The following is a 13,482-nucleotide window of genomic DNA, read 5'->3' as shown; positions in this document are numbered from 1 at the left end:
CAAGATAACTCCAGCACCGAGTCACCCAGGGCTGGGCAGAGTGTGACCCTCTCGCAGGACTACTCGCAGACCCATGCGTGGCCATTTGTGTGTTGCTACCTGATTTGTTTCTTTGGCCTGCAAAGCCCTGAGTTGCCTTGATCTACTGGTGATCATTGAGGTCTGCCTGAGCAGCTGTGGGTTATTTCTACCTGTATATTCAATAGCTCCTCAACCAAGATTTGTTGCACCAAACCCTATCTCTACTATCTTGGGCTCGAGAACCTTGCCAGCACACGTGCAAACCAGGAGGATGAAATGCCATTCAATCTCACACATGGTGTAGTTCTCAAGTGGTTGTTTGCATGATTGCCCACCACCCTGCCAGCCAAGGAGACCCAAGGAGGGTGGTCCTCCTTGGTCTGACCCAAGGGAGCCCAGACATCATTTCCCTTTGCAGAGGGCAGCATCCAGGACGTGAACCTCAGCAGCACCTACAGCTACTACATGATCCAGGGGCTGCAGCCTGGGACAGAGTACACCGTCACCATCAACCCCATCTTTGGGGATGTCGAGGGGCCGGTGTTGAGAGGAAAAGCAATGACAGGTGAGTGCCCTGCAGCAGGGGTGGGTGCCAGCCCAAGCAGACAGGGATGGGGGTCTGACTGTGCTGGCAGCACAGAGCTGGTGTAATTTGTGGTCACCACCCTGCCGGTCATCTAGAAAGTGGTCTGGTTCATCACAGCTTTTGGGGACCACTTAGAAGCTGTTGGGTCCTTGATGCAATTGCTCAACTTTGCTCTCTTGCAGTGGCATCGAGCACTGTCCAGATGCTGAAAGTGAGTGAGATATCCATCAACAGCGCTCTCGTCTCTTGGGACTCGGTTGCTGGGGCCACCGGGTACCGAGTGGCTTGGGGTCCTACACCAGGTAAGATCCCTCTCTCCTCCAGCCTGCATCACCTCCACCTCCTTCTGTAACGTGGGAGATAAGGCACTAGGAACCTCAGAGATGGTGGGTATAGGGGCAGGTCCAGCTCATTAACTGGTCTGAGCAGCTACTCCCACACCTTCAGGGCATGAACTGAAACTAGAAATTATTCCTGGAACTGACCCACAGTGCCAGCGAGCAGGGTCCCTGCAGCAACTACGTTCAGCCTGACCCCAGCCCAACACATAGAGCAAGGGTCCTATACCACCTTGCCTGTCCCCCAGGGAAGAGGTGGGGCAGGTCATCTAGCACAGGGGCTTTGAAACTCCCTGCAGATGCTGGGGAGGGACAGAGCACATGCCCATTTTACTGTGGGCCCTGGGTGTGAGAGCTGGTTTGGTTCCTTTGGTTCCTCTCAGCTAGTTTGGATCCTTTAGTCATTCGAATTCCCAAATAAATAACCATAGGAAAACTCTGTCTTGCCCCAGTGCTCACACGGGTTTCCTACAACAGAGGTTTGGCTGGGTCGGAGACAGACTGCCAGGGAAAACATGGTGCCTTTCCCAGTATGCAACAGAGCTGCTCTCCAGACTCTTTATTTTCTCTCTTCCAAAGAGTTCTTTGGCAAAGACCGTCCTCGCCAGCTGGCCCTCAACAAGTCGATCACAGCCTACCAGCTCCGCAACCTGGCCCATGACACTGAGTACGTGATTTCCCTCTACGTGCTCTTTGGCTCAGTGGAGGGACCAGGGATCACAACCTCAGCCAGGACATGTGAGTACGGGCAGGATGTTCAAGTAGCTACCACAGCACGCAACCCTTACGTGTCTGGTTCAACTTTGTGTATCCCTACAAAGGCGTTACACCGTATCTCCTGCGCCTCACTCCCATCATCTTCCCCTCATGTCAGGGCACCATGAAGGTCCTCTGCCCTGCCTACCTGCTGTGTCTGGTGGGTGAGACTGTGAATCCCAAAGGTTATCTGCCTGGGAGTCTTCAGGTGCAAACTGGAGCCAATGTGCTCTGCAGTGGTTCTGTTCATGTGTGTGGGCTTGGGCAGAGCTTCAGGTATGAAATGCCCAATCTGTGCTCAATGAGCTTCCAGGCACCCCAAAATCCAGACCAATGGTCAAAGTCTTTGTCAAGGTTTAAACCCAGGCAGCAGCCAAACACTATGCAGCATCTTGCTCCCTCTTCCCTGCCTGGGGAATGGATGAGGCAACTGGAGGGGTAAAGGGACACTCATAGGTTGAGATAAAAACAGTTAATAATTGAAATATAATAAAACAATAACAATAATAGAAAGTACAAACAGGTAATTCACACCCGCTGACCAATACCCATCCCATTCTCAGCTAGCGATCCTGAAATGCCAAAATCCTGCAATCACAATCCTGGAAGCGAGAGAGAACCCCCTCCTTCCCAGCCAACCCTCCTTTATATACTGAGCATGATGTTACATGATATGGAATATTTCATTGGCCAATTTGGGTCCAGTGCTCCGGCTCTGCTCCCTCCCAGCTTCTTGTACACCTGCACATGGGCAGGACATGGGGAGTTGGAAAGTCCTTGGTCTCCTAGCAACAACTGAAAACATCAGTGTATTATCAGCATTCTTCTCATACCAAATCCCATACTGAATCCAAAACACAACACTACTCTAGCTACTAAGAAGAAAAATTAACTCTATCCTAGCCGAAACCAGGACAGTCTTCAACATTGTCAGAGTCCAGATGGAAAAGAGGTGAGACCTGGGTAAATTCTGCTGTAGGGAGAGGGAGATAAATGGAGAGGAACATCCTAACGTGGAACTTTCTGCCTGGTGACAAGGGCTGTCCCCCACCTCAAAGAAGCAGGGACTCCACAGGGCTGTGCTGGGTGATCAGGTTGCCTGGACAAGAGGCAACAAATGCAAATTGTTCGTGTAAAATAAGGAAAGATGGTGGTCTAGTTGATAGCCAGAGCTTGGCCATCCATGGCAAACTTGGGGGTTGCTGCATCTTGGCAGGGGGAAGGCAGCAATGCTAAGCATGGTGATCAGAAAACAGAAGCAATACTTGCACAGTAACAGATGTATCCTCGGAGAGGTTTAAAAGTGACAGAAGATGATCAGCAACCCTGAAATACAGCATGGAGGTAATGGGCTGACCCTTGCGATGAAGAGTGGCACAGGCAGACACGGTTGTTCAGCACCCATGGGAGCTGTGGGTGGATGTTTTACCCTGCAGGCAGTGTGGGGGCACTGGGATCTGGATCTCACAACTCCCTGGATCCCTGTACTGCCTGTCCTGGGCTCGCAGAGATGCTCCCACCTGGATCTAGCACAGAATACACTCCTCAGTGCTAGAGGAGGTAGGATGCACACATGTGGCCTAGACCTCCTCCAGGTGAGGACAATGAGACACTGAGGATAAGCAGATATACCACTTTTAATCTTTTTATGTAATTTTGGCCTCATTATGCTGACAACAAGGAGCCTTGTGGGACAGTAGTCTAATGCTGTCTTCTCCTCGCAGCTCCTCTTGGCTATGTCTCCAATTTCAAGGTGATGTCCTACACCAGCACAAGCCTGTCTCTGGTGTGGAGTGCCACGGCAGCTGCCACCAAATTCAAAGTCACCTGGAGCCCTGTGGGAGAAGGCAAAGGTGAGCAGAGAAAGGGTGCACATGCTTGTTTCTGGCACGGATGCATGTCTATGGCTGTGACCATGGGAAGCACCTTTCCAAACTCCTGATCTACTGCCTGAGGTATGAAGGAGATCTCATTATTGAGAAACGTGGTCCTCAGCTTGGTGATGGCTCCTTTTCTCTTTGTATTCATGCTATTCTATTTATGAAGATAATCCCCAAAGCTCTGAAACAATCGTACAGTGAGGAATGGCTATTTCCTTTGGAGATGCCACAAGCCTCACTGGTGAGCTACAAGCTCTGAAGTATCCCATTTTTTCCAGAAAAACAGGTTGCCAAGACTCAGTACCTGAGCAGTAGAGTGCTGGCTTACCGGATTGACCACTTGCTGCCTGACACCCTGTATAAAGTCAGCATTCGGGCTGTCTTCAGCAAGAGTGAGGGGCTGGAGGTGACTCTGACTCACCGCACAGGTATGTCCTGGTGGAACAACCCTCTTTGTGTTGGGATGCAAAGGCTGGATTCGTGGTCCTGTGCATTGCATGTTGGTGGCAGAGTATTGCTGGTAGCAATAATCCACAGCTGTTCCCATGAGTGGACACATCCTTTTGGCATGTCAAACAGTCTTGGCATAGGTAGGCAACCCTGGATGTATTAATGTGCTCCCCAGCCTTATTTATCACCAGCCATCTTGGGAAGGTAGGAGCCTCTCTGCAGGCACCACTCAGGGTCAACTCACCAGCATGCGTTCCTGAGGTTTGCCATTCCTTGATTTGTGGCTCTGTCTCTTCAGACTTAGGGTCCTGGGTCCTTTCAGTGTCTTTTTCACATGAGTTCATCTGAATCAGTTTCCCATGGTGTTTGAAGATGTATCTGGATGATCTGTCCTCTCTTGGTACCCTCCTCATGTCCCTGTGTCGTGTCACCAGAATTTGGTGCAGGTGGTAAGAGATGTGGATGAGATCCCTCAACTTAACTGCACAGTGCTCCTCTCCATGGACTCAGTAAGAAATGCACCCTGGCATCCCTGGATAATGTCTGGAAAGTAGATATTGTATAAATACCCAAATCTTTCTTCAGCGCCATAGCTTATAGCCCTGAACCTGGTGCTGTGTAACTTGAGCTGTTACTTCAGACATCTCATCCTGGTTCATTTTTGTAGCATCTCTTGCAGACTCCAATCCCATCCAGACCATCCAAGATCTGAGGATTACTGACACTGGCATTAATAGTTTGAAGCTGGCTTGGAGGAGGCTTCCTGGGGTAACTCACTATAAGATATCCTGGGCGCCGTTCAATGGTAAGCAACCTGGTCTCTTAGTCAGGTGTGGTACGAGGACAGAGCGCAAGGAACCCCAGAGGATAAGAGCTTAGCTCAGCTCATCCCTTTTCCCACAGATAATCAGGGTAGATGGGGGCTGTAACGTCTATGGGGGCATGTGGGAGCCCTGTAACTGAGCCAGGTTTTAGTCTAACAAAGATATCCGTTGATTATAGGCATAGCTGGGATTTGGGAAGTCAGAGAAGTGGTTCCTTTCCAGCAGTGCATGTGATACCTTTGTGACCAGATCTCTCACATGCCCGTGCCTCAGTTTACCCATATGCAAAATAAGCTCATAACAGTCCTCCCCGGCCTGGTCCCATAACATCTGTGTGAGGAAGCTACTGTACCAATGCTTGTTAATAGCAATTACCTTGCCCTTTCTATATACACTGTGGGTTTTTCTGAATGGCTCCTCTTAGGTGGATTGGAAACCTCCCAGCTGGTTGCAGCAGAGACAGTCTCCTTCACGATCCCCAAACTGAAGGAGAGCACCACCTACACCATCTGCATGTCTGCAATGATCGGGGGACGGGAGGGAAGCCCCACACTCCTCACAGCCAAAACCTGTGAGTATGAGACTGCTGGGTGGGGACAAGAGCATCTCCACATTAGTGCTGGGGGCTGTCTCCTCCTAGGGGCTCTGATGGGAGGTGAGGATGGAAAAAGAACATTACTGGCTGTTAGAGACCTTACTACTTCCCAGGTCCCACCAGTCAGCGTGCCAGAAAACATGCATTGGTCCTTTCTTCTTATTACCGGAAAACATTGGGACTTTCCCTGTTTTCTCTTGCCAATTAATCACTATGAGTTGCTATTTTTGTGACACATTATCTTGGAATTACCTCTTTAGTTACAATATCTTGACCATATCCAGTAGATAAAGGCAAACATCACTCATGACTGTGGCACCTATGCAACTTGGTTGATGCTGCAGTGTAGACAGATTTGGAGATCAAGTGGTGGAGATGATCGGGGGTGTGGAGCCAGCACTGTGGTTTCAGGGAGCACTAGCATCTGGCACAAGTGAGCAAGCAAAAACTTTATTGCCCATCTCAACAGCTCAAATACCACAATCAGTTTAGAGAAACACCCGTCAGTCTAGGCCAAAGATCTGCCAACAGTTATTTGCTAAAACTACACCAGTTCCCACCAGCTGAGGATCTGATCTTGTTCAGCTTTCTGGAAAACCCCTAAAGTTCCATAGGGAATCCTTCCTTTCACCAGAAACATGGTATTTTAGGAGGCAGAAGGTCTCCAAAGCTGGTTGCAGGCTAAGGTGTGTTTCCTGGCACACACATGTTTGCACCCTGGGGTAGATGCCTGAGAGATTCACCAGCAGCTGGAGCTGTGAACAAGTGTAGCAGAGATGTGCTTTGTGCTCATCATTTCTATCTGGACTTTTTGCCTTTGATTTCAGCGGGCCAGGATTTGAGCCTCCCAAAGGATGCATCAGCTTCCTTTTAGCTCGGTCAAGCTTTTGGTGGTAGCTTCTACCCATCCTAAGCTTTGTTTCTTTTTTCTTTTTCAAGTGGATTTACCCAAAGTGACTGAGTTCACAGTGCAGGAGCCTGCGGAGACCAGCGTTTTGCTGACTTGGACAGCTGTTCCTGGAGCATCCATGTACCTATTAACATGGCGCTTGTCCTCAGGTAATGTTTTTTGGTGGAAGAAGAACAGGTGGTTTGTAATTTTGCCTCATTCTCTGTCAGCTACCCCATCACCCAATGGGATTTGAGGATGGAGCATGGACATGTCTGGCTTGGCTGTGGTCTGTTTGATTCAGTACCTGGTCTTAGAGCCAGCTGATGCTGCAGAAGATGCATGTGGCAGGTATTAAAGAGGAAATTTCTTTCCACCACCAGCCTTAAGTGGCTGCTGTTTCCTTCAAGTGTAGTGACTTGTGTCTCCAAGTGCTGCCCAGTTTGACCTGGGGTAAATGATGCCGTCACTGATGGCACCAACACTGTTCCTTCTTTTGAACCCATCTTGACCCTGTTTAGCAGGAGAGTAGAGGGTTGACCCTGGGGGCTTCCATATGTCATGTCCCTTTATCTTAACTTCTTCATTTGGGTGAAAAAGAGGGGGGAAATGGAAGCTGGTCCACTGAGGAGGCTCAGAAGGTAACCCATGTGGCCGTTGCAAAATCCGCAGGGGAAGAAAAAGGAGACATAAAAATTTCTCAGAAAAAAAGCCTGCTGGGTGGCATTATCAGTGTCTCTTCCTCTAGAGTCACTACCTGTCCATCAGGAATAGTTGGAACAAACCAAAAACATGTTGGTTTTTGTCATCTGTACAACCTTAATTCTTATTCGTTTAAAAGCTTTCTTATATATTAAAGAGATTTCAAACTTTCTTAATTATTACTCGCAACTTTTAGTGTATATTTCTTTTTCCAATTGATTTGTCCATACAGGGTTTGCCCTTTTAAAGCACCAGCTATATTACTTTTTTCTGGACTGGGCTTAAACCTCTGAATACGGCAAGTTTCCTGTCATCATTGCTTCAGCCACTAACTTTTTGCTAGAGATGAGTTCATCTTCACAAGTCAATAAAGAAAACGACTCTGACACAATTTGCCTGTACTCCCTGCAGTGCTTTTTGAGTTACCAGGTCATCAGCTTTAATTTTTTTTAATTCCAAGGACATTTTGGTATTGGCAGCATAAGACTTGTAGCATATGTCACTCAGGATGAAGTCTCCTGTGGTAGCATCATTTTTTTGCTCTACATGTTATGGATAAGTGATTAGGGAACTGAACATTCAGTACTCAAGGGTGATTTAAGTGATCTAATGCAACTGTTCCCCTCCTGTGCCATGCTGTTAAAATATTGATCCCTAAGTATTCAAAAATCATTGGTTTCAGAGTTGTCAGGGGCTCAGAAATGGATAATACCATGTCTGACAGTCCCCCTGTGCCCTCACTCGATCGATCCTTCTGAAATAGGTTTATAGCTATTGATTTAACATTCCAATCAGATGAATCTTGCCACCACATTTCAATAGTACCAACGAGATCAAATTTATGCTCATGAGGAATTCCAATTTCTCTTGTTTAATTATCCAGGCTGCCAGTATTAGTGTATAAAGGCAATTAAGAATTTTGTCTTTTTTTTTTTTTTTTGTCTCTTGGCACCTTGATTAATTTTCTTCTCTGAAACTTGATTTTTTTCTAAATGAGTACTCATTCATTACCCATTTCCCTTGCCCCCCCTTTTAAGCTCATTTAATGCCCTCCTCCCTGCTGGCCAACTCTAGCCAACCTGCCTTATAAAAGATGGGGTCCCCTTCTATGCAGCTTGAGGTCATCCCAGCTTCAGACCTCCTCTGCCCAGTGTTACACAAAACCAAGCCCACGTATGTCAACAGGGCTCCATCCAGAGCCACCCTTCCTCCCCCATGCAACAGGAAGGACCTTGGAGAAGTTCAGCTGGACGTTCCCCTCCTCTCTCTTCTTTCTACCTTCTCTTGACTGTTCTTGGAGCACCAAAGTCATGGTTTTCTTATACACCTAATTAATAGAAGCTTGTTTAATCTCACATTTGCACCTTGAGCCTCGCAGTCTCTTGCCCCTTGCAAAACATCAGCTTCATTCTTCATAGAAAATTGTCCCCAGCAAAGACAATCTTCCTCCTCCAAAGGTTGCAGACTTCTTCCTGCATGCACTTGCCAGTCTTGTGCTGGACATCCCTTCCTACATCAGTCCATCAGCAAAGTCGTCTTCGTGTCCCAGAGTACGTGGGGTAACCATACTCTATTTCTCATTATGTGAAAGCCCCGTTACATGAAACAAAGGGGGTTTGTGCTACACAACGACGTAACTGCAAAAGGAAAAGTGGCTGAACTTGCCTGTTTGGGGGTCTCAGCAGGGAGGGAGCTGGTGGACTGCTGTACTTCTGTGCTTCAGCAGAGCTGTCAGCTTGTGTTTTGTACAGCAAACCTCTTCAGTCAAGGTCTAAAACCAATCACTATTATTTTGACTTGCCTACCCAAAGGGAGGGGAGTAGAAGAGTTTGAGACAAACTGAAAGACTTATTTTATTTTTTTTAAAGGGGCAAAACCTCCCTTTCAAAATTTTTTGGGGGCAATTGGGAACATTTAATGAATATTAAATTATTTACACCAATTTAATTTCTTTCCATAGAAACTGAGCTTTTTTTTTTTAAGGGAAAACGCTATTTCAGAATGAAAAGGTGCAAGTTTCACTTTGAACAGCATCAAAACTCATCATTCTGTATTTCCAAAATAAGACACATAAAATGTCAAAACATTATTATGACGTTTTCACAGATTTTTTCCTATCATTATTTTAAATAAAAACTATCTATTGTATGTGACCAAATTTTTCAAGTAAGTTTGATTCTACTTTTCAGCAAACTTTCCATTCATTCAATAAAAATATCCTGTTTCTATGCATGCTAACCACTGCAAACCATTGGTCTATCACAGAGCTCAGCCTCGGACACTACCTGGACCAAATACCCTCTCTAAACACTTGTACAAATTCCCATTTTCTTCTCCTGTTCATGTACTCAAGAACTCCCTTGTCAGATGCAAAGAACCTTATTTCCTCTGGTTTAGGACCTGACCGTGACAGTTTGCAAACATGTCTTACCAAGAGCCTCTGCTTCGAAGCCCAGGACTCACCTTGTCCCCAAGCTCCTGTTTGCCAAAGGTGGTGTCATTAGAAGATGGGATGCTACAGAAATGGGAGTTATTTCGAGTTTCTTTGGCTCCCAGGCAATGCATACTTTTCCTTTTTCACAGCTTCTGATCTTTCCCGGGAACTGTTATCAGCAGCTTCTAGATCATATCGAGTGACAGGACTGAGTGCCAAAGAAATGTATTTGTTTTCGATAAGACCAGTCTTTGGAGATACAGAGGGACCAGAGACAACACTCCTCGGGCAAACAGGTATGAAGGCTGGTGACTTGTGTTGCAGTTTTACCTAGGTAACTGCTATTGAGGCTAATTTCTTGGCTTCTCTATGCTTCTGACACTTTGTTAAATAGTGGCATCATAATTAAAAGAGATTTAAAGAACACCTTTTCTGTTTGTCTCTTACAGTAGGACCTCACAGAGAGTCACCTGCGCCAATTGCTCCAGTGACTTCTACAAAACCAGATACGATGAGATCCCCATCCACATCTCCTGGCAATGTGGGGACCACTTCTCTTCCACTGGCCATGACCACAAAGCTACCACCAACCCCAGAGACCCCACTAACGACCACCGTAGTGTCTGAACTGCTGACAACTCCTCCTGGGCCAAGTGAGTGTGTATCCATGTGTGATTTGATGATGATGTAGCAGTAGGTCAAAACCAGCAGGGATCATGGTCTTCTCTGATCTCAGGAGCCAAAATTAGTCTTTATTCATTGAGTAGTGAGAGTGGACAATGGCAGGGAAAGGGAAGACGCAAACCCCATAAAGTGTGGTGAGGCTCCCAGCACTACCCTGTGGGGTGAAGGTGCTGCCTGCTCACTCACCGACACTTGGCATGACAAGAGATATTGGGTTTATTTTGTTGCTCTGAACAAAAAGAAACGTGCTTATGCTTTAAGAACCCCCAGTTTACAGAGATCCTCTCTTCCTTCTGCAGTCTGTGGCAAGTTCAAAGCAGACGTTGGGTTCCTGGTGGACGAGTCCTCGAGTATTGGCCAGAGCAATTTCAATAAAGTGAAGGATTTCCTCTTCCGGATCATTTCCTATTTCCCTAAGATTGGGCCTGAAGGGACACAGGCAAGATTTTGCTATTCTTTTTCTTGAAGGTGTTTTTCTTCCAAATGTTCACCTTTTGCTCACCCCTTTGATGAGACCAGTCTTCTCACTCACACGTTGTAGATCAGAAGGGCTAAGTGCTCTGCCTAAAGACATGTGTGTGTCCAACGAAGACATGAATAAAAGTCTCCTAAATGTCAGCCTACTTGTTCGGGTATATTTCCATTTCTTGATTACTTTTCCAAGACCAAGTCATCAGGAATAAAGCAAATTGCAGACCTACTGAAATGCTGTTTAGGTTATGGATCCCAGGTGCGTGTCCCCCTCTAGAACCCCATTTCTGCCCACATTCAGACTGTAAATGGTTAGAGACCCAGGTGGGGGCCCAGGTGGGAGATGCAGCACATTCCATCAGCTGCCTCCTCTAAACAAGAAGAAGACCAGACCCCCAGACCATTCTGTGAAACACCTCAAGGGCAAATGAAGCCTACAGCATTAAATGACAACTCAGCAAAACCAATAGAAAGACTCAGTAGATAATTTATTTCACGTCATTTGTATTTAATTAATGTAATATTTGAACTGGGCCTTTGAAAGGGAGACCTACATAGCTCACTTTCAGTTGATCGGAAAATGGGGACTTCTTGCACTCTTTGCTTGAAGGTAGTCTTGAAAGTTTAGGTATGTGATGAAGTTACCTTGGGTTAACAAATAATTCTGGGGAGATGAAGAAATTTCGATTTAGGTGGCTATAGTATGAGTTGAGTAGCCGGCTTCCTTTTGCAGTCAACAGAGATCAAGGGTTTAATTCAGGAGGGATGGGTGCTGCCATGGGAGGTGCTGCAGCAGGAGATGCTCCCACCCAGCCATGAGTTGCCTGAAGTGTGCCAGTTTCCAATTGGTCCTGTGCTGTATCCACCAGCCTGTGCAGAAATCTCTGATGCCTTAGAAAGTCTGAAAGAGTACCTTGCTCATCTTTAAGCATATGGATTGTGCCCTATGTTCCTGCCAATCTGACAGCCATTTTTGTGACTCTTTTCAGTCTCCAAGAAACACAACCTCTTTTCACTCCTGTTGCACCGCAAATAGTTGTATTATATATTGTATTATTTGCTGTGTGCCTGAGCCCTCTGCAATTTTTAATCCCTTTTTCTTGGCCAGGTTGCTGTTGCTCAATACAGCGAGGAGCCCAGGGCAGCCTTCTACTTCAACCAGCACCGTGACCGCAACAGTGCCCTGAAAGCCATCAAGGGTCTGCACTATGCTGGAGGCAACACAAAAACGGGTGTGTATGGGTGAGGTCCACACATGGGGTGGACATTCTGGCCCAAGACAGAGGCTGGAGGCCAGGGAAAGCATTCCTCTGAGTGTTTTGAACCCACTTATTTGTTTAGAAAGTTTTGGCCAAAAGTTCTTTAAAATTTGAGAACAGAGGATTGAATTTAGTTTTATTACCAGGAGTGGTCTTTCTGACTAGCCTGATGTCCTTTATCCATGTCCTAGTTTTACTACTGGGTTTCTGTTCATTGTTTTATAACCTTGCTTACACTTGAGGGAAGTTTTTATACCGGGCTTGGAGGCAAAGCCCATAAACATTAGGTAAGGATATTTGATGCCGAAGCATCCTTATTGCCCACTGTATGCACATTTTAATCAGCAAATTCCAATGGTTATTGCCTTGTTACCCTAACAACAAAACAATGGGGCCCATCCTATTTTCATGGTGTGCCATCACATAATGTCCTTTGTTCGCCTTTGTTGTACAAATAGCACAACTTTTCATTAGCTCAGCATCTTGGAAATTCAGACACTTTTGTCTTATGTAGTTAAAGACAGACAGCACTTTCCACCTGCTCATTCCCAGCAGGACAGTAGGGTATAACTGGTTCCCTGAAGGTACACGAGAAGTAATATTAAATTGGAGATAGTTAGTTCTAACTTTACCATTTTTAAATGGCCCAGTTATTGTCATCCCATCAGTCAACAGAAAGGGAAGCTTTGAGGCACCCATGTATGTTAACTGAAGGCTTATATACTTCACCCTGGCTCAGTGGTATTGGTCAGGAATGCAGAAAAATAGGGCTGATCAAAATACAAGAATTTTGATGGGACTGGTTAGGGAAAGCAGGTATGAAACTGGTCATACTGCACATTCCTAGGTAACTTTGCCTCTAATCCTTCTTTTTATGGAGGTTGTGTCAAAAGAGACATTTTACCCCTCATAGAAGTCTTTCCATACTGTGTTGGGGCTTCTTAATCATTTCAGTTTGGGCGAGGGTCCTTTGTGAAACTTTTCTGGTCTTTCTAAAGAAATTTGGAAATGAGAATTCTGTGGATTTTTTCCTATAGGAAAAATGCTTCAAATGTCCTGAATATATATTTTTTTTCCTTTCCAAAACTATCTGCTGAATTCAGCCTGAACCATTTCAGCCAACCTGATTTACTGCTGTCTTCCCTCAAAAGACATTGCCCCATGCTAGGGGCTACTATCCATTTATGGGGCCACACTCAATGCCCTTTTTCCTCCATCTGTGGAAGGAGACCCACAGTCCCCACTGTCAGACCTAATACTTGAGCAGATTTACACCATGTCTCTCCATATTTGCTCAGGTCGTGGTATAGCCTACATGCTAAAGGAGTTATTTCAGTCCTCCAGAGGGATGAGACCAGATTTCCCTCACACGATGGTGCTCGTGACTGATGGGCAATCCCAGGATGATGTGTTGCCACCAGCCAGAGTAGCCCATGCTTTGGGTAAGAGTTGCCCTGTTGTGTTTTGCTGAGGCTTTGGTTCTCCATGGGTTTCTAGGGGGTTGAGGGTGGTACGTTATGCGATGTGTGCACTATGAGTGCATTGTTGGTTTCACTCCTTTATCCTCTCTTCTTTCTGTTCCTAGCTTGAGTG

General features: G+C 46.2%; 1 protein-coding gene across 1 annotated transcript in view; it reads left to right on the top strand.

Moving 5' to 3' along the window:
- Positions 1 to 13,482, top strand: part of LOC141943663 (uncharacterized) — a 104,165-nt gene that overhangs the window by 14,194 nt on the left and 76,489 nt on the right. The window contains exons 11-23 of the mRNA XM_074869312.1: positions 440 to 586; positions 790 to 909; positions 1,525 to 1,683; positions 3,426 to 3,554; positions 3,860 to 4,009; positions 4,699 to 4,836; positions 5,280 to 5,426; positions 6,390 to 6,509; positions 9,625 to 9,771; positions 9,925 to 10,128; positions 10,459 to 10,598; positions 11,739 to 11,862; positions 13,188 to 13,331. Coding sequence (XP_074725413.1) covers positions 440 to 586; positions 790 to 909; positions 1,525 to 1,683; positions 3,426 to 3,554; positions 3,860 to 4,009; positions 4,699 to 4,836; positions 5,280 to 5,426; positions 6,390 to 6,509; positions 9,625 to 9,771; positions 9,925 to 10,128; positions 10,459 to 10,598; positions 11,739 to 11,862; positions 13,188 to 13,331 — 1,869 coding nt within the window. The remainder of the gene's footprint in view (positions 1 to 439; positions 587 to 789; positions 910 to 1,524; positions 1,684 to 3,425; positions 3,555 to 3,859; positions 4,010 to 4,698; positions 4,837 to 5,279; positions 5,427 to 6,389; positions 6,510 to 9,624; positions 9,772 to 9,924; positions 10,129 to 10,458; positions 10,599 to 11,738; positions 11,863 to 13,187; positions 13,332 to 13,482) is intronic.

This window comes from Strix uralensis, chromosome 5 (genome assembly GCF_047716275.1).
Source record: "Strix uralensis isolate ZFMK-TIS-50842 chromosome 5, bStrUra1, whole genome shotgun sequence".
Taxonomy (NCBI): domain Eukaryota; kingdom Metazoa; phylum Chordata; class Aves; order Strigiformes; family Strigidae; genus Strix; species Strix uralensis.
The sequence above is the reverse complement of the archived record's forward strand: the minus strand, read 5'-3'. Positions and strand labels throughout refer to the sequence as shown.